The sequence below is a fragment of the Bemisia tabaci genome, chromosome 1 (assembly GCF_918797505.1).
Source record: "Bemisia tabaci chromosome 1, PGI_BMITA_v3".
In the NCBI taxonomy this organism is placed as follows: Eukaryota; Metazoa; Arthropoda; class Insecta; order Hemiptera; family Aleyrodidae; genus Bemisia; species Bemisia tabaci.
In genome coordinates, this window is record NC_092793.1 from 24,813,527 (window position 1) to 24,833,736 (window position 20,210).

The 20,210-nt window shown below is 39.6% G+C and overlaps 1 protein-coding gene across 3 annotated transcripts in view; it reads right to left on the minus strand.

The window, feature by feature from the left end:
* LOC109041181 (uncharacterized) overlaps window positions 1-20,210 on the minus strand; it is a 58,158-nt gene that overhangs the window by 3,044 nt on the left and 34,904 nt on the right. For 2 of the 3 annotated variants that reach the window (XM_019057417.2, XM_019057416.2), the window contains exons 4-7: window positions 19,872-20,023; window positions 5,583-5,985; window positions 3,800-4,020; window positions 1,811-1,944 (exon numbers count right to left, since the gene is read on the minus strand). In XM_019057417.2, the coding sequence (XP_018912962.1) occupies window positions 1,864-1,944; window positions 3,800-4,020; window positions 5,583-5,985; window positions 19,872-20,023 (857 nt within the window). In that variant the 3' untranslated portion in view covers window positions 1,811-1,863. Of the gene's footprint in view, window positions 1-1,807; window positions 1,945-3,799; window positions 4,021-5,582; window positions 5,986-19,871; window positions 20,024-20,210 lie in introns of those variants that run through there. The other variant, XM_072298466.1, reaches the window with a different exon arrangement.

Below are 20,210 nucleotides of genomic sequence, written 5' to 3' on the forward strand. Positions count from 1 at the left end.
CGATAAGATTCAAGGTGCATTTCCAAGTAAAGTTTTGTTTTTTTTTTTTATTTTATTTAATTTTTTCATCCTAAAGTATCAATCCCACAATTAGCTCATGCCTATTTCTATCATCCCTCTTTTTAATGTAGCTTTTATTTTTCCCGTGAAGCACAGCCAAAAACGAGGCAAAATAATTTAAGAGATAGGAGCCTGATGAATTTTGAAAAATACCTAACTGCTTAAAAAGAGGTTTTATTGCCTTGTTTGTATAAAATCATATTAGTTGATCTCCTTGCTCGCAAGACTCATTTTTTTTTCAAAATAACAGTACGAAAATGCTACAGAAAAATTGTAACTTCTCTTGCTATATCACAATCAAGGAGCAATGTATTAGAGAGTGCTTAAAGAAAGGGCTAAAAACCTTGTAAAAATGTCTGGAACATGCGGCTTAGAATACATTTGGATTGTCACAAAAAAGTATGTCTTGACAGCATCACAACATTGTGCAAAAATGCTCTCACTCAAGTAAGCCTTGCCCATCAGCACTCGGTAACACTGAGATAAAGCAGAAATGGTCCACATTGCTATTTAAGAGTTACGATCGATGCGCCAAGCCAAAATCGACTGAATGTTTTTTAATTATCACGAAACAATTTTTAGCATAAATTAAGACAGGCACCCTAACTAAACATTGTGATAGTAGATTTAGGCAGGCCTTTAGCTGTTTAATGAAGCAAAAGAAATTGAAAAATTAGTTGGTAACTTTCCCTCCTCATCTATAAGTTGATGTCTTAATTTATAACATTCTATCGGTACTTTTGTTTAAGAAAGTGCCCTCTCAGAAATTGAAAAAATAGTCGAAAAGATCAAATTCTTAATTAAGTCGACATTATACTTCACAGCTCAAAGTCAAGGTTTTGAGGTAAAATTTGTTAAGTAAATTAATAAACTTAAATTCATTTGTTTTTAATTCTCATTGAAAGATAGTACATACCTTATGTTTACCCCAACATTTTAAGCTCAAGTAAAATAAATTATGATTTCAGTGATATGAATCTTCTGTTTATTGGAGGACAATAGTACACTGTAAGGTAACAATCACCCTTCAAGTATTTGAGTGAAAATGCAGCTCTTCTATCTCATTTTTACTGCACTTTGTGTAAACTTTCAATGTCATTAATTTTCTGTTTTTGCAATAAAATTAATGTTCACCAATTCTCTTTTCTTTTTATTTGAATTTTTTTGGTCCTTTTTCTTTCACTCTTTGTTTTATAGAGCAATCATGTACCTACCTCATCCATTCTTGTATGTTTCATGCCAATGCAAGCCTTTAGGAGTGGGGCCCATTGCAGAAATTTAAGTAAACATATTGTCAAACATATCGTTTCTAGTGGCATCTAATTTAATTAATAATTGTTGAACTAGTATCCTATAAGAATCTTGTCTCTTAAAAGTTTTCAGAAAAATCTCAGTGATCACACAAATTATTTAAGACATTTATGATCTTGACTCTGATAGGTTGTAATCTCTACCAAATACCAGACTCACCAGCATGCATTAATATTTCATAGAAAAATCATGCCTGTTCACTTAGTTGTCTTCATTTTTCACTTTTTTCCCAAGAATATTTACCCAAATCTGTCATTATTTATCGGAGTTGTGATGAAGGCTTTCTATTTGTCGGAAGCTTCAACTTTTGTCAGTGTTACCAATTTTACTAAGGTTAAAGGTACAGGCACTCCTCATCTTCAAATCCTATCATCTCATCATGTACCTACTAAAATGCGAGTTAATTTTTTCTCATGAAAGGAACAGTTCATAAACTTACCACAACAAGCACGATAAAACGACTGCAGTCAAGAAAGATTATCTAGTATGATCTCACTTCCTCTCCCAGCTGGAGGAATTGTAAAACCACGAGGAATCTTCTCTCTTCACCCATGATGAGTCCAAACCGTTTTCCTGTTAAAGAGAGAAGATTACTAAAGATTATCAGAAAATATACCAAGGTATTCGGTAAATCATAAGACTATAATCACTGAACTTTGATGAAGCAGCCTCACTAAAATTGTAAAAGTTAAGATAAAGTACCTAAATAAAGTGGATGCATGTGTGGTCTTAAAAGTGTCATCCTTTAGACCCAATTAAGATACACATGCTAAATTATTTTAAGGCCATTAAAACCAACCTCTGTTGAAGGTCACTTGGGTAATTGTTTCAGGGTAAAAGCGGCAAAATTGCAAAATATCTAATTAGAACCAACCAACCTATCAAAAATAAATAATAAAGATGGAGGCTGGCGTCTATTTTGATACTTTTCTCAATTACATCTTTTGATTATCAGAGGTGTGGTTGATGTAAGTTCTTAATTGGTCTTTAGAGAAAGGGATACCAAATTAAATGCATCAGAAAAATTAAAGAAAAGATCAAAGAAAGGATCATAGTTTAACCCTCTATTGCGCCGCATAGAATGATTCATTCTTAGCGATGCATTTCTTTATTATTATTTTTTTTTAAAAAATTCAATTGAGCCACTCTTCTGAGGCTTGATGTGGCAAATTTTTATCAATACTTTCTGTTTTCCTTGGTAAAAATTGGCGATAGGAGCTGCGTTTCAAAATACCATAGGAGTTCTTATAGCCGACTAGAGAAGGCTATTGAAAATCATATAGCTGACCGTAGAAAGCGGAGCAAATCATATAGCCGGGCTATACGAAGCTATAAAAAAGTATACAGTCGGGCTATAGTTCCTATCGCGGGGCTTTACACTTTATCACCATTGGCTATAAAAGACTAAAAGAAATTGTGTAGAAATTCGTGTGCTTTGGAAATCATTAAGTTTGATACGGAACTACCTTAATATTTACAAAACACACATTATATTTTCCTTTAAAACATATTTTTTTTTCATCAATTAAAATGAGAATAGTCCATGCAGAGTGTGCAAACATTTCAAAATCATGAGTTGAAAATCGCTGACTCCGCGAGATTAAATATTAGAGCCTAACACAAAGCGGAGCGGCGACGCACTGGCGCCTACAAACCTAACAGGGATACTTCACGCATTGCGCAATGCGTGAAGTATCCCTGTTAGGTTTGTAGGCGCCAATGCGCGTTTCGTGCTCTCTGCTCGCCCGCCGCGCCGCAGCGTGCCACGGCGTCTGAAGCAACTATTTCACACCAGAGGTATTGCACAGTATCATAAGAAATTGAAGGCGCTCCAACATATTAAGAATGACAGGCATCCCTCAAAAGTGCAGAGCTTTCCTCGCAAAATAAATCAATATACTACGGCACACAAAGAGAGCGGTAGTCCAAAAACTAACTAAGTCCTAGTATCCGTAATTAGTAACGTTTAGCATAAACTTTATCGCCTGGCTGTTGCTTAATCGCCGTCGGCTATAAAAGGCTATAAGAAATTGTACAGCCGGCTACAGAGGCTATTGAAAATCTTACAGCCGGCTTTAGGTCTATAGTATTTTGGAACACACATTCCACTGCCAATTTTTACCAGGGTTGTAAAATGACTACCTACCGAAATATTGAGAAATAAATGGGACCCCATATTTTTACGAAAGCCACAACGCAACCTAGATTTGTGTCCCAAAGAATCCGAGACCCAAAATTGGACGTATTTTTGCTAAAAGGAACTATGTACCTTGCGTTGTGGTTTGCGTGCAATACAGTTCCTTTTAGCATAACTATACGTCCAATTAATTCATACCGTAGTGGGTTCTCAAATTCTTCGCACTTCAATAGATCATATAGTTCTAGGTATTCTCAGTTTCCTTAGGTCAATCAGTCAGTTCATACTTACACTAGACAGCTGAGAGTGTGCCATGACCCCTGAAGAGCCCAAGTAGTCGGTATTTGAGTAATATGAATTATAATTTTGATGAGCGTGATGATGGGAGTTAGGATAAGTGGTGACAGCACTATTGACGGTGTTGGTGGACCCACCACTGTATCCAGATCCCGATGGTGATCTATCTATACATGAATCTAAAATTGCAGGACTCCATATTGATGCATTTGCAACTGAAAACAAAAATACGCAGGAAATCTAAATACAGATGAAACAGAAAAATATTGGTATGATGCTATCTCTCTATTTGGATTATACTTTGTAATTAGAAGCTACAATTTTTAGCTTACATTAGAAACAACGTATGTGCTATTAGTTTCCCAATGCAGATGCCCAGGTGTTTTTACGTATATTATGCAGAAATTGTAGTTCCGTTACGCGAATTGAAGTCCTTTTGGGAATGTACCATTCCCAACCTTGAACAGGAACAAGCGTGCAGAACAACTCTGTCTCACGAAACCCAATATTACTTCCTGTCTGAATTTTTAAAGGGCAAGTCGTTTACGGTGAATGAAGTTGCATTCCCGCCCGGGTTAAGTTGTAATTTTAGGGGGAAAATTCAATGATTAATGCCCAGATAACGCCCAGAAAAACAGGAATATGTCACATGCCTATGATGCAATTTAATACCACAATGCCCATGATGGATGAAACTTTCTGCGATTTTCCTTCTCAGTTGAAAGATTAATAAAAAAAAAGAACTGATTAAGTTTTTTCATCCGTCACAATGGGACCGATTTTTCGACCGTCTTTATTTAGGAAGGAATAAAAATCTCCTTGTTAGTCGAAGAACGATCGCAAGGCGAGAGATGATAGCAACGCCTATAAGTGCAACTATTCGTACTTGAGAGCTGCGCAAGTTGCATAATATTCCAAAATGAAGGAGTTTCGATTGCTCTTAGCAATATATGACACCTCGCCGTGCTGAATATATTCTCATTCTGCATCCATTTGAGTGGGGTATTAAGTCTTAGACGGTCTGAACTTGTCTGCCTTTTTTATTAGTATCGTTGAAAACAGTGCGAAATTTTGGAAAAGCTTCTCTTTTCAACAGAATATACAGAAACGAATATTTTGGACAATCGTAATCGGGATGAGCCGAACTCATAGACTGATGATGAGAACTCATGGTTGTTGGTCAACATCATGCATTTTATATGTTTGAGATTTCTGATCCAATTTTGAGTCAAATTCAGGTATTCAAACAGTTCAGACAAACTGTTACCTACGTTCGATGCTCATTGATCTCTAACTTTTTTTAATATTGAAAATACAAAAACAAATGAAGATTTTTCGATAGCCCCTCGATGAAGAGAGGGAAACTTCTACCTTCAGCAACATACCGCTTATGAAATTACATTATTTTTAGCTGTTGAGCGATTCGAGCAAGATTTCCCACCACGATGAAACTGGAAGCTTTAAAGAGCCTCATCCCCAAACCCCAACTTAACTGGTTGACTCCTTTCACTGCCTAAACTGTTATGCTTTACTAATCTATTACTGGAAACTTGGCGAGATTTCATTGAGCTTTTGAATTAATTTTAGAGAAAAGAAGGTGTGCTATCTTATGTTTTGCCAAATTTGACGATAAATAGGTAGTTTATTATCAAATCACGATTCTAAGAATACTATAATATAACTTCATTTTTAGTGGGGGGGGGGGGGGCCTGCTCCAAGAGAGCTATGCCTTTGAGTCGGTAAAGGGTAAGATTGTGAAAATGAAAGCTAGTCATACCTGAGGTGTAAACGGAGGGTATGGGCGGCGTAGCACTGAGCAGAGGTTTGATGTAGGGCGAGTGTGTGGGGGTGGCGGGGGAGTCGACCCCCCGGTGGTGTGGCGTGGAGGGGACGAGGGGCGAGCTGGCCGAGGAGCTGGTGGTGTTGGTGTTGAAGGAGAGCGAGGGGGCCGTGGGGGTGGGGGCCGTGCTCGTCGGGTGTCCGGCCCCCCCGGTGCCCCCGGTGCCGGCCTTGGAGGACACCGCGTTGGCGTTGGAGGTGCTGTTGCCCGAGGCGCCCTTGCTCTTGCTACCGTGGCGACTCGACGTCTTCTCGCCGCCCCCGCCCCCGCTCCCGTTGTGCTGCTGCTGATGCTGCTTCACTTGCTGCCGACACTTCGCCCGCCGGTTCTTGAACCACACCTGGAAGCACACCAACCCCCAAGTGTTAAGCCTCGTGTTCAACAGACGCCAAGTCAGCACGAACAAGTTTACACAATATCTACACATAATAAAACCGTCGGTGGCGATGACAGAGCCTTCTGATCACAGGGCTCTTGCACTTTCTTTGTTTCAGTTACAAAACTTTCCTGTTGTGAAAACAGGACTTCGGTCCTGAGCTCAGCGTATATTCTTTCCTCACAACGGAAACACAGGGCTCTCTGTTCACAGGGCTCCTGCATTTTTTTCGTTTCAGTTACAGAACTTCCCTGTTGTGAGAACAGAACTTCGGTCCTGAGCTTAGAGTATACTCTTTCCTCCCAATGGAAACACAAGGATTTCTGTTCACAGGTCTCCTGCGCACTTTCTTTGTTTCAGTCACAGAACTTTCCTGTTGAGAGAACAGAACTTCGGTCCTGAGCTCAGAGTACTCCTTTCTCACAATGGAAACCTCTGTAGCTGTAACAAAGGAAGCGCAGGAGCCCTATGAACAGAGCTATTTTTTTCAGTGTGCCCAAACATACAGCGACCAGACCATGTATCTCGGTTTGCGACGTTGTAGACTTCCTGACATACTTTATTTTTTATGGTAAACTGCTCAACGTCAATTCTTGAAAGCTTCAGTGTATTTTCCTTCCTACGCAAAGAAAACTCTGTGAAAATTTCAAGAAATTATTTTGATTTGTTCTTCTAAAACTTGAAGTGGATACGAAGATCTTTGAACACAGCAAACGAGATACATGGATTGCATTTTGCAAGAAGGAACCACTAGCATTGCAATGATGCTAAGATTGTGCAAGTTCATCCTTTGCAATAAAATTGCGGAAAGTGTGAAAAACTATGAAATTTAGATGGTAAATTTTGTCTTAAATTTACAGTTTTTAGCAAGTAAAATAGAAACTATTAAGGGATAATCGGGGTTTTCCTCCAAGACAAAAGAAGTTGCACAATCTTAGCAACATTGCAATGCTAGTGGTTCCTTTTTGCAAAATGCAATCCACATGATCTGGTAGTTTCACCGTCGATATATTTAATGGAATTGTCAATTCAAAATATTTATGATATTGATAAGAAATGAAGACGGGTGCTCCGTTGATGTCATTAATGGATATCCCGATGCCATCATCAGCAATCCCTTGTTGGTCGCCTCATCAACAACGGGTGCCCCGATGGAGTCGTTAACGAGTACTCCGATGACGTCCTCAACGAGTACTTCGATGATGCCATCAATGGTGGCCCCTATGACGTCATCGTCTGATTGATCGACGTCATTAACGAGTGCACCAGTGACGTCATCATCAGATGCCCCAATTCTAGTCGTCGAAACAATAATTCCATTGGCACGATCGGAATCCCGGTTGTCTCAAAAACAGATTCGAGTCGAATCATTCGAAGAGGAAAATATTAATTGGACGTTTCTGTAAATGCCCATAAAAATTTTCACCCATGGCACTTATATTACCAAAATAATGATGCAGACAAATTCTCAAATGATTAAGGAATTTTAAAACAGTTGATGAAAAAGGGATGAAATCATCATTATCATCTCTTTTTTAAATACTGAGTGCGCATTTTACCGCTCATCAGTGAGCAGTTAGAATTATTTTGCCTGTAAATAGAGAGAGAGAAAAAAAGAAAACGAAGACGGGCAAAAAAAGGAACGCGAACGAGAGGGAAGGAGAAAAAAGAAACCCAACAATCGCTACAGACTCGAGCCGGGAGTAGAAAAAAGTCCGGAAAAGGACGAGCAAAAATATTCGAACTTGGAGGCAGAATCAATACGAGCCGCACTCCTAGACACTCAACCAGAGTCGGACTCCCTTTTAGCCGTTGCCGAGTCCACGGGATTAATGGAACTTGCGCGAGATCCGTTTTCTGCATATCGACGGTAAAACTACCAAACCACGTATCTCGTTTGCGGTGTTTAAAAATCTACGCTCGCATTTTATTTTTTTAAGTAGACCAAATCAATATCATTCCTTGAAATTTTCACAGAATTTTCTCCGCACGAAGAGGAAAAATGACAGAGATTTTCAAGACTGGACGTTAAGTAGTTTTTCATTTAAAAAATAAAGTATGACAGGAAGTCTGCGACGTCGCAAACCGAGATACGTGGTTTGGTAGTTTCACCGTCGATATCCACAATGAAATTCCCTGACAGCGGATCTCGATGCTGGTGTTTCAAAATCTTCTCTCTTAATTCTATTGTTTCATATAGAACAAATCAGCATCATGATTTAGGATTTTCAGAAAATATCCTCTTACAGACCAAAAAAAAAAAAAAAATCACGAAATTTTTCAAAGAACCAGGAGAAAAAGTTTGATTCATATTGAGATTTTCAGAGAATCTCATACACACACAAAAAAAAAAAAAATAAAAAATAAAAAACAAATCACGACAGTTTTCAAAGAACAAGGAGAAAAAACTTTGATTCGTATGGAACACAAAACTTTTCGGCTTACATAAAAACACGAACTTTTTAGGTTCAGGTAATCGGAGTTTTTCGTCTTAGAAACTGAAATTAAGTTCAGCCTGCCAAAGTTCGATTCAGCTTACCGAAATTTGGTTCTATCTTTGAATACCTACCTGAGCCAAAAAGGTACGGTGTTCAATATGAATCGAATCTCAATCCCTACAACCGAGCTTTTTTTCTCAGAGAACGACGTCGAATAGTTTTCCGCGGATAAAGTAAAGTATGACGGGAAGTTTGCAAAGCTGCAAACCATCTTCCTCAATTTCCCCGCTTACTTTATTCATAACGTCATCGTCGCTATAAATCCGACACTTCCCTCAGTGAGGAATATCGGAAATAGTGATATAGGTAACGAATTTTAGCAAACACAGAATTGATTTTAAGAGGTCTCCTCTTAATAAGAAAAGACTATTAGACCTTCTATGCTCTTCGATACTCACACGTCAAGTGTGTTAAATGCCCTGGAAGTCAGTGGCGTGGCGTGCTTTGCGATATATCGATTGATCGGCCATTTAAACCCATGGAAAAGTATCGATAGACAGGGTGTTCGCAGCGAACACCTTAATAATCGATTATTTACCACAGCTTCAAATGGGGAAATATCGATAGATCGCAAAGCACGCCACGCCACTGCTGGAAGTGTAAGATTTTTCAAGAGAGCGGCAATATTTTTGAGGCTATTTGAGCAAAAGCGAATCACTGTTATCGAGCCGTCCCTAGCAGAGTGGATATTAACTTATCGAGGAGAGTTATAAGAAGGACTTTAAGAATATTGATGTTATTTTAATGTTAAAATTATTTTAATTTAAAAAAAATGCCCCTGTGTAGAGACAAGAAAAAAACAGTTTCATCCACGGAAAGTTAATGGTTTAAAACTGACCAAGCTCAAGCCGAATGGTTTGCGACGATGCAGGATTGTAATTCAAATACCATTATCGCTGCAGGTTGGCGCGCGGTTTGATTCTGCCTATATGGCCAAATGAAGGCGAATCCACACGAATGCCTGCCGCTCATGATTCTGAATTCGGTCTTCCTTTTTCCTTGTCTGGGAAGCATGCCATGCAAGTATCCACTTTCACGAGCTCGAATTTATACTAAATGCAACAACGAGTCGAAGCTGTTTTACTCAAGCTATGCCTCAAATAACGGAACTCAAGTCCTGGAAAAAGTCCCTCAGGTCCTTCATAGCTTGAATCGGCTTTATTAAAAATCTGATTATGCTCTGATTGAACTAAGTTTTGCTTGAACTAAGATTGAATTTGAGAGTCTTTCAGCTTCTTGCTTGGTGAGAGATGTCGCTGTCGGGACATAATTTGGTACAAATTCGTCGCTCCTTTGACGTAAGGGCGTATCTTAACTTCCAGATGAGCCCCAGAAAGCATGAAGTTATATGGACAGCAGGGCTCAAGTGGAGATTAAGATACGCCCTTACGTCAGAGGAGCGACGAAATGAGCCACCTCGATTTCACAACACCACACGCAACTACTAAAACGGCCGCTGTCTCGTAGCACAGTTCTTAAAAAATTGTGATTATCCTGTCTTTTTCTGTGAGAAATACCTCTTGCTTCAGATATCTGAAAGTGACAGCTTTATTCACAATCGGGGAATTTAACGGTCGAATACTGATATTCGCAGTTAAAATTGTAATTTCTCTCAGCAAAGTTGTATCCGCGGATAATAAAGTAAATGAGCATTTTACATGGAAAAGTTCTTTAAGCTCTCGAACCGTCGTATAACCACACCACTGGTACCCCCAACCCCTAGGCATGAAGGTCTGAAACAGTGGTGTGGCGTGCTTTGCAATGTATCGATTTATCTGCTATTTAAACCTATGGAAAAGGATCGATAAACAGGGTGCTCGCAACGAACACCTCAATAATCGACTCTTTATCATAGCGTCAAATGGGGAAACATCGATTTATCGATCATTCACGTCTCGCCACTCGTCTGTAACTGATCTCTAAGCTGAAATTACATTGTATTTTGCAGATATTTAAAGATTTTGTACAGGGCGAGTTAACAAATGGGTAGAAATGCCTTGTAACCTAAGTATTGCTCGATGAAACTTTATTGCTCCTTTCTTTCTCGAGTGAATCGACGAAGCTCCTTTCTGCAATGCTATTTAGACTTCACTTTGTAATGAGGAGCCACTTGTTTCTGGCCAATCTATTTGGGCACCTGTCTGCGTTTGGAAAGTTGGCAATGGCACATATGTTGTTTTTAAAATGAGCCAGAAATAGTCGTTTCTTATTGTAAAATCTAGTCGGTCACACTGTCAATCGCTGTTGTTCTTCGGTCATTAGTCAAATTTTTGCGAGTTAATTTGGTTCGAATTTTGGACCTAATAGACAGGTTGACAACCCACGAGAAAAAACTCTGGAAGTAAGACTTGATTCCACGTTGGTTTTAGGACTTACATGGTTAAAATTTTATGTTTACCCTAAAATGTGGCCGAAACGACTCCCATTTCCTAGGTTCTCAGATCATGGCATTTTATTATGATGCACTCTTTGGTCATGAACTTGTCTCTCCTCGTCTTAGTAAACGCTGGATTAATCCCTTCTTTTTTTTTGTGAATTTTCCTGAACGAGCGTGGCAACACTGCAAGTGGCGCGTGGTGTTGGTCGCCGTGGCTCGGCGGTGGTGTCGACTCACCTCTTCCACTGTGCTACAGGAGACGACAGTAAGTCCACCTCGATGTGAGCCTCAAAGCCCGTAAAAACACGTGGAAACCGAGGTTCAGGCTGAACTGCACTTACTGCTGTCTGACATAGCGGGGTAGTTTTGTCCGGCTTCCGCGCGCCGAACGAGTGGAGGATATGAATTTCACCGGCAACCCCCGACCTCCTCCCCCTCACCTGCCCTGCCCACCCCTCACAACCCTTCCCAATCGGGAGTCATGTAACGGCATCTACACATAACATCTCACATCCCGTCCACGCGCTGCACGGTGGAATTCGAGATCAATGGAATTGATCGATTTATCGATATTTACCCATTTGAAGCTATGATGAAGAATTGATTATTGAGGTGTTCGTTGCGAACAACCTTGTATATCGATCCATTTTCATAGGTTTAAATGACAGATCGATCGATACATCGCAAAGCACGCCACGCCACTGAACATTTTCTTTATGAGAACCAACTCCTTTGGTCCTAGGTTACAATACTTTGTTGGTTTGACATATTTGGACGATTTTTTGACCAAAATTTTTGTAAAAAATCATCTATGTGACGTTGTCAATGACTTGATTGGACTTTTCTATCAAACGGAACTATGGGCATTGTGACATGAGCCCTGTTATGAATGTATTCTTATGGGTCTCGGGGCTCATGGCTTAATGCACATAGTTCCGTTTGAGAGAAATACGTCCAATTTTGAGTTTTAAAGCACAAAAGCAGTGGGTCTTGTATCAATACCAAGTAGGCACGTACTGTCTTCTCAAAAGAAATTGGATGGAGAATCATTCTTGTGTCAAAATTATTTATACGATTAACGCAGGGCATTTCAATGGAAAACCAGTACCAGCAGCTAGTGAGTAACGAATCTTTGAATCGGAATATACTGCCGCTGTTTCCTGGCCTACCTCGAAAATTGAAGGCGAAATGGCAATGTGCGCAGCCCCCATGCCGCAAGGATTTCAATGAACTGATTCAGCGGCTAAGTCAAACATTTGAGATCGCAGTTCGATGGTTCAATCATAAACCAACGCATAACTTTGTCATATTCGCGCTACAGTGGTGATATGCGTCTATGTGTTTATCGCGAGCACAATTTCTCGTGTACAGTTGACTTGAAATTTGCTGATGACAAAACTGTAATGAATTAACACAATCAACTCACTCAGAATTTTGATATGAGGTTATCCAGGGTATGTTCTATTATTTTGATTGGAACCATCTCAAATCTATTTATCGGATATCGCAAACTAATCAAATATTGCAAGAATGACGTAGCCACTAAATCGGTCTATTCCATCGCTTTAATATTACTCGTTAGAAATTTCCACTGCATAAATGTCTTTTTCCTGAGGCCCTTTTTTTGTGAGGCTCTTTCCTCGCAGGGTTTCCCCGGTTTCCATACAGAAAGCACCAGTGGCTTGGCGTGCTTTGCGAAATATCGATTGATCGGCCATTTAAACATATAGTAAAGGATCGATAAACAGGGTGTTTGCAGCAAACACCTTAATAATCGATTCTTTACCATGGGTTTAAATGGCATAACAATCGATATATCGCAATTCACGCCACGCCACTGGAAAGCACCACTGCCTATCTCCGATCCGAGAGAATGGGCTGATTAGGCCATCTCCTCGCGTGCAACAAATAAATACACACTCGTCGCGAAACGGAAAAGCCAAGGAGGGAGCAAGGAGCTGGGAGCAGGGGGTCGAAATGTATGATACGGGAGATATCCCGCCCTGCAACGCGGAGTCAGGGAAAGTCGGGGGTCGCCGATGATGACATAGGGGTGCGGTGGAGGAGGAGGATACGGCAGGGGGTGAGTGACGACAGCTCCTGTAATTCCGTGATAAATGACTTAATCCTGGATGCTTGCAAACACTGGCCCATTGCGATAAATTCACCCGCAACGGCAGCCACATTCATGACCTCCCTCCTCCCCCCCCCCGCTTCCCGCGTGACTCCTTTGTCTGCCCGTTTCTTTCGGAGTAAGTGTGCGAGACCATTACTTGCGTACTACGGAAAACGTCGTATGAGCTTCTGAATGTTGCCAATTTTCCCAATTAAACATACATTTTCCGTAAGATGTATGCACTTCTGTGAAAATGTCTTTAGCAATTCAATCCAAGCCAGGGGGAGGTTCATAAATAGACTGCATTTTGCAATTTAGGACTACAATTTCTAGCACATCCGTAAAAACACTCATAAGCATAGGTAGCCTAATGTTACATACGTTGCCTCTAAACTGAGCCAAATATTGTAGTTACAAATTACAAAATCCTATGTCACGCTGAAATTTGGAATTGCAGAACCCCCTTTTCCCGCGTCACGCACCGAACATTACATTTTGCAGCTCCCTATCCCGAAAAATTACGTTCAACTTCGATCGGAGAAAAATTGGCATTTCGGGCGATATTATCTCTAAAATCTCCGAAGATTTCCAAAAGATCCGTCCGCGGACGAATTTTTCATGACGTCACACAGAGCAGAATTCCTTTCCCCTCCGTTACCTACCCGTGACGCAAGGTTAGGTCCCCCTCCTCCCGCAGAGCGTGACATAATAGATGACCCCTGGTGAATCTAAAAATGTCACGGTACGGCAATTGTTTCAAAATTTTTCCTACAAAATGCATATTTTACTGCGGAAAATTGGCAACATTCGGATGTTGATACGACGTTCTTCCTTAGCACTGCAGATTACACCCCCTTCGGGCGGAGCGAGGGGAGGGAAAACCGCGGCAAATTGACTTCTTGATCGGGCATCACGCTCCGAGCAGATAGCGGAAGTTGCCCCTCGTGATCGGGGGGGGAGGGGGGGTGCAGCGAGCAGGAAGCTGAGCAAATTTGTAAACATGGAATGCCGCGTGCAAGCGCCGCCGGGATAATTTCTCGCGGGGCGTGAGGGGGCGAGGAGGGGGCGAGGAGGGGGCGAGGAGGGATGGCATTGATTCTTGATTTGATTAACCAAATCGTCATGGATTGGTTTATCCAAGGGGCTGGGCTGTGTTCGGATGATCCGATTGCTTCGAATAATTTGCTTGTTTGATGGTATGTTGCACAGTCTGGTTTGATGGTTTTTAAAATCGACGTTTCACGTGCGGAACATGGGTAATGTACGACCGTGACCTGAGAGGGCCAAATTGTGGCAAAACATCCTATTTTTGAAAGGTGATAAATCTTGATGTACAACTGGATCGCATTTAGCAAAATGGAATCAGTGATATTACTGTGTTTTCAAAATCGTGCAACTTTTTATTTTCTTTTAATAATAGGTACTTAACATATGTATTGTATTAAAATGTACATAATTATTTTCCTTTAAAATCAACAATTACAGTGGGAAGCAAAAACTATTTGCTATTCTGGGAGATTTTTTTAGATAGTTATGAAGAAGCACCATTTTTACAACGCTATAGCGCGGGTTCCTTTCTGCTAAATGCTATCTAATTATCAGCACGTGCGTAAGGAGGTCCATCTCACCATATCGAGGGTGAAACTACCAGCCCACATATCTCTGTTTGCAGCGTTGCAGATTTCCTGCCACGCTTCACTTTTTAAACAGAAATCCACTTAACGACAGTTCTTGAAAACTAACGAGATTTCTTTCCTCTGCGCGAAGAAAACTTCAAAGAATAATACTGATGTGTTATTTCCTTCACTAATTTTAATATTTTGGGGTGTTTCGTTTTCGTTCCCGAATGTTTTCTGAACACTTCTCTATGCTCAGGTATGGCATAGTAACTCAATTTTGAGTGTTACACCGAAAAAAAAGTGAAGTTGATTTAACATTCTGGGTGTAAAAAAATTGTGCGAAAACTCACAATGCTAAATTACCAGCTACGGCAGTTAGATTTACATCTTGACATTGCTGGAGTATCTGGTATAGTAGTTTATTCAGCATTTTGTAAGCTCTCGCACACTTTTTTTACATCCAGAATGTTAATTCAGCTTCACTTTTTTTCAGTGTAGTGGACCAAGGTCATTTTTTACGTAGACACTCCTAAAAAATAGGCTTCGAACAAATTTTTATTTAATAATAAATAAACATTTGTTCGAAACCTTGTGTGCAAAATACACAAAATTGTTCGAAAATCGTACCACTGCTTAAAGAGGCTCTTCACGGTTATTTTCTTAGCCAACAAATTTCAAAATGGCGTTCTGTCACAAAATTCGGGACGTGAAATCTGGCAATGAGTGACGTAACAAAGGTGTACGCTCCGGTGAGAAGCCATTTTTGAAACGATGAACGAGTACCCATAGCCAAGAGAGAGTGACAGGGTAGGTAAAGCACATAGCTGCAGGAACGATTTAATAGTCAACTACCCTGTAAAAACCGCGAATAAGCCGCGGAACCTAAGGGAAGTTACGCGGTTCTCCGTTACTCGTACCCGAATAATACGACTCATCCTTGTGCTTTCTGTAAAGGTAGCCAGCACAGAACAATCCAGTCCGTGTTCCCGAATAAATTAGCCCCTCCTTTGAAGAGATACATTTCATTCACTCATTCAAGGTGAGACCAGGGGATGTGCCGCCACCCCCCGCCGCAGGACTACCGGTTTTCAATTCCCAACCCCGTTGTCGTTGTGCGCGGCTGTGGGAGGGATACTGCATGCAATGCTACGGAAAAACGCCGTATGAACATTTAGGCGTTGCCAAATTTATTCCGTATAAAATGTTTATTTTTGAGAAAAGTTATGAATATTAGTTCCCAACTATTTTTCAGAATAATCGAGGAAATGGCGAATTTGCGCTCAAAGTTTTTATTAATTCATCTGAGAGTTCTTAGTGAGCAGATTTCACAGTATTTTTTATAATTTTTTTCTGGTGTAGGAAAAAGTATAATGATATATTTAAAAGTGAGAAAATGCATCGCCTTGTGACGTCATTTGACGGTATATGTACCTTAAACGCATGCATTTTCGCTGATTGCATAATTTTGTCATATTTACTCCAATAATTGTTCAATTCATGAACCAAGCGTTCAGCTCACTCAATAGCTTCCACTTTAACAAGAAAAAAAAATCGAATTTTAGATACCTGCTAATTCTCCATTCTGCTAGGAAATCTCTAAACCTAATTTTCGACCAGACTCGACTGACGGTGGACTGACTAATGGTGGACCACAGGGTCTCTTTTCTCGTGGAGGGTCAAAATATGTGTCCAATATAAATTAAGTTGCCCGTTAAACAGTGAAGGTAAAAAATCCTGTTCTCTTCGTTTCCTGACACTGGCAATGAGTCAGAGTAGAGAAAAGAGAGGGCACCGTTGAAACACTGAGTGATAGCGGATATTACTTTTTCATGGCTCGTGAAGCCCTTCATTCACACTCCGACAAAACTTTCAGTGTGGTGTAAGTCTGGTCTGTTACTAAACAGCCAAAGTTTTACCTGTGCTATTTTATTTAGGTATCCTTGTTTCACACTCGGAATCATGTACCTCGTAATCAAAGAATAAAGGGATCCTGTGATTTCCTGCATGTGCTCTGTGAAGCTCTACAAATAGAGTTATCTATTTTAGAAAAAATTCGGCTAAATTTTACACCATGTGAATGGAAGTTCTCTATTCTCTAATATTTTGCTCAGTGTACATTTTTTAGAGACTTCCGGCGATTCTATGGGAACCAATAATTTAGGGATACGGCCGTTCACTGGAAAAAAAAAAAAAAAACACATTGGATCTAGAGTCCAGACTCTTGAAAACATTGACAAGAAAAAATACTCTTGATTTAATCGGATTTTTGCTTGAATCAAAACAAAATCCGCTAAAATTAAGAGGCTTGGTTCTTTAATTTAAGCTAGATTCTGATTGAATCAAAGAGTACTTTTTCTTGTCGATATTTTTAAGAGTCTGGACTCTAGATCCAATGTGTTTTTTTCAAGTGTTTGAGAACAAAAAGAATTTATGTCTATGATCTCAGAAATTTCGAGGAAGTTGAAAGAAGTAAACTTTCTTTGTAAGCACATTCCCGTATTAAATAAAACTGAGAAAAAGTATCTGTATGAGTGAAAATGTTATACTTTTTGAACATTTACGAGAGAAGTCCGTGCATGTGAATTTCAATCAGCCTACGTTTGGTTTGGGTTGAGTTTTCAATGTAACTAATCGAAAGGAAAGCGCAGAGTATCAGGTAAAAATGTTAGGGGTTCAAGCTAATATCGATTTTTCCCAAGGTTTTCTCCGAGGATATTTCTACGAGAGCAATTTTACTTTCCTGGAAAACTTAAATTGAAATTTTACGGCGCAGACGCTCGCGCAGGTTCCAGTTCCCTGCATATAAGCCGAAGTATCAATTCATTACTAAAGTAAACGCTCAACGCTCCGGTTTCCAAGTTCTGAGACAATAAAAAGAGCTTCGAGGTTTAAATTCCTATCTCAAGAGGTTCTTATTTTATCTGATTAGGAAAGCGTCGTGCAATATTACAAAACTCTAATTAGAGCTTTAAGAATTGCTGAGGAAACTATTATGACAAGAGTTAACATATATATATTTCATGAGAATGAATGGGTGATGAGGGTTCTATTATTAGAAGACTATACAAAGCAAAATCCAGAAGTATGAGGGTGATTTCACGATAAGAGGAATAGTCGTGTCGCCGTGGGTTATGAACGATATAGGGCAAAACGATTGAAAACCAAATGAATAAATCAATAGGAATGATGTCCCTGAACCTATCCACGCTAAAAAATATGATAAATTATTATCATATTTCATAATATGAGACTTTAAAGGCCGAAAATGTCCGGTCGGTTACGCGTCGCCAACCCCGATTTTGAAGCAAAAGAGCAATTTGCGGTAACAAATCAGTACTGATCATGAACTCTTTGGCAATATTTGCTGAAAAGAGACTCTAATGTTCAAGAAAATTGCCAGTTTGAACTGAAATGTTTATTATTGAGCGAGAAAAGTCATTAGAAAGAGGTGTCGCCACATTTGGCAACAAATTTTTGCAGTTGTATTGAGTGCAGTGTTTATCTCGCCAGACGGAGTCAGGAGTTTCAAAATTGCCATCAAATTGTTCGCTGAAGTCTTCTCGACAAAACCATTACTGATAAGTCAGTTTTTTTTTACAATGAAAACTTTAATTATTATGAAAACCAGTGATTTTTAGGTGTGTAGCACTAATTCCTCACTACGCAAAAACCTCAATTTAATATTATTAAACTAAAAGGAAGTCTCCAAAGTTTAGAAAACTTTTAAGGCAGCATCAATTCCACCTCATAACTCAAGAATTGCCAAGTTTCATCTTTTGTATCATCTTTTATCTCACATTTTCAAGTGTCGGTTACGCTGCGTCTGTTACGTAACCGACACAATATGGCAGGGCCGCCATGTTTGCGTGGACCTCCAGCAGTCCCGCGGGAAGCGCTGATACCTGATTCAATGGCTTGTTTATCAATCACTTTAACTTTGCACTGAATCAAAATAGAGCGTGCCAAAGCTGGAAAAAGGAGGTTCAATACCTTTAAAATGAGGTAATGAAATCCTGTTAAAATTGGTGCACTTTTATTTTTAAGGTATTTCACATTTTAACTATTCCTGTTATCGTGAAATCACCCATAAGGCACTTTCATTTTACTATGATACTCTACGTTTTCTCTCGCAGTTAATTTAGTTTCTTAGCCGACCCGGACTGAACCCCGGGACTCCACAGTAAAATGAGGTTTCGTTACTCATTCTATACCGAGCTAAGGAAGAACACCGTATATGAGCCTTCAGATGTTACCAAATTTCGCCTGGTAAATCACTAATTTTTAGGAAGATTTTTGAATATTTTTCTGCCAATTTCTCAGATAATTTTGTTGGTAATTTGATCTAAATTGTCGGAAAATTTCAAAGAAAAATATTCATAATTTTTCTCAAAAATGAACATTTCACTAAAAGAAATTTGGCAATTCTCGAATGTTCATACGTCGTTTTTCCTTGGCACGGCAGCATTGTGTATACGTATTTATGTGGGAGAAGTCTATCTATCTAGGGAATCTATTACAGATAGTCATCTTTGACGTAAATTCGTCCAATTGAACTACATTTTAAAATGCGGAGCTACTATTTGTGGCTAATTCATGAATAAACGTCTACATAGGGAAACTAACAACGCACATGGTGGCTCTAAGCCGGTCAGAGGTGGTAGTTCCTCATTTCAAAATGTAGTCTAATTGAGGCCCAAACTTCTCCATTTCATTTTGGTCCGTTAGTGTGATGAATTGATTACGTTTTGCAATTAAAATCTACTATTCCTGGTTTACTTTAGAAACAACATACGTGTCAGTTCTCCTACGCAGATAGGTCATTATACGAATGAGCTAAAACAAAAAAAAAGCTGTACCCTCTGGGAGAATGCAGCCCAAATGTGATCACGATAAATGGTGAATTGGCTCGGTCAATTTCCATTAGGAATTTTGTATATTGCACCGGAAAAAAAAACTATCTAGAGTCCAGACTCTTAAAAACATCGAAAAGAAAAAGTACTCTTGATTCAATCAGAATCTAGCTTAAATCAAGAACCAAGCCTCTTAATTTAAGCGGATTTCGTTTTTGATTCAAGCAAAAATCCGATTGAATCAAGAGTATTTTTTCTTGTCAATGTTTTCAAGAGTCTGGACTCTAGATCCAATGTTTTTTTTTTTTTTTTTTTTTTTTTTTTCCCAGTGTACTCTAGTGCGTGTGCTGGGTGCTCCGCTCCTCTTGTGATAGGCTGGATGGTACATACCTGCACTCTTGATTCGGGTAGATTGATTTTAAGCGCCACCTCCTCCCGCATGAAGATGTCCGGATACCTGGTCTTGGCGAAGAGTGCCTCCAACACGTCCAGCTGTGCTCTCGTGAACGTAGTCCTCTCTCGCCTTTGTTTCCGCGGATTCGCTGAAATCAGACCGAACAATCGCGGTTATGCGTCTCCTTTAACTTCGAGAACTTATTTATCGCGAAAGCATGCAGAATGAAATGGACTATTCGTTTGATTACGATTTTTCATTTGGTTTTTTCATTTTACATGAGAAGGTATACTTTGACGGTGTAAGTCGGCAATCACATACACTGGAAAAAAACC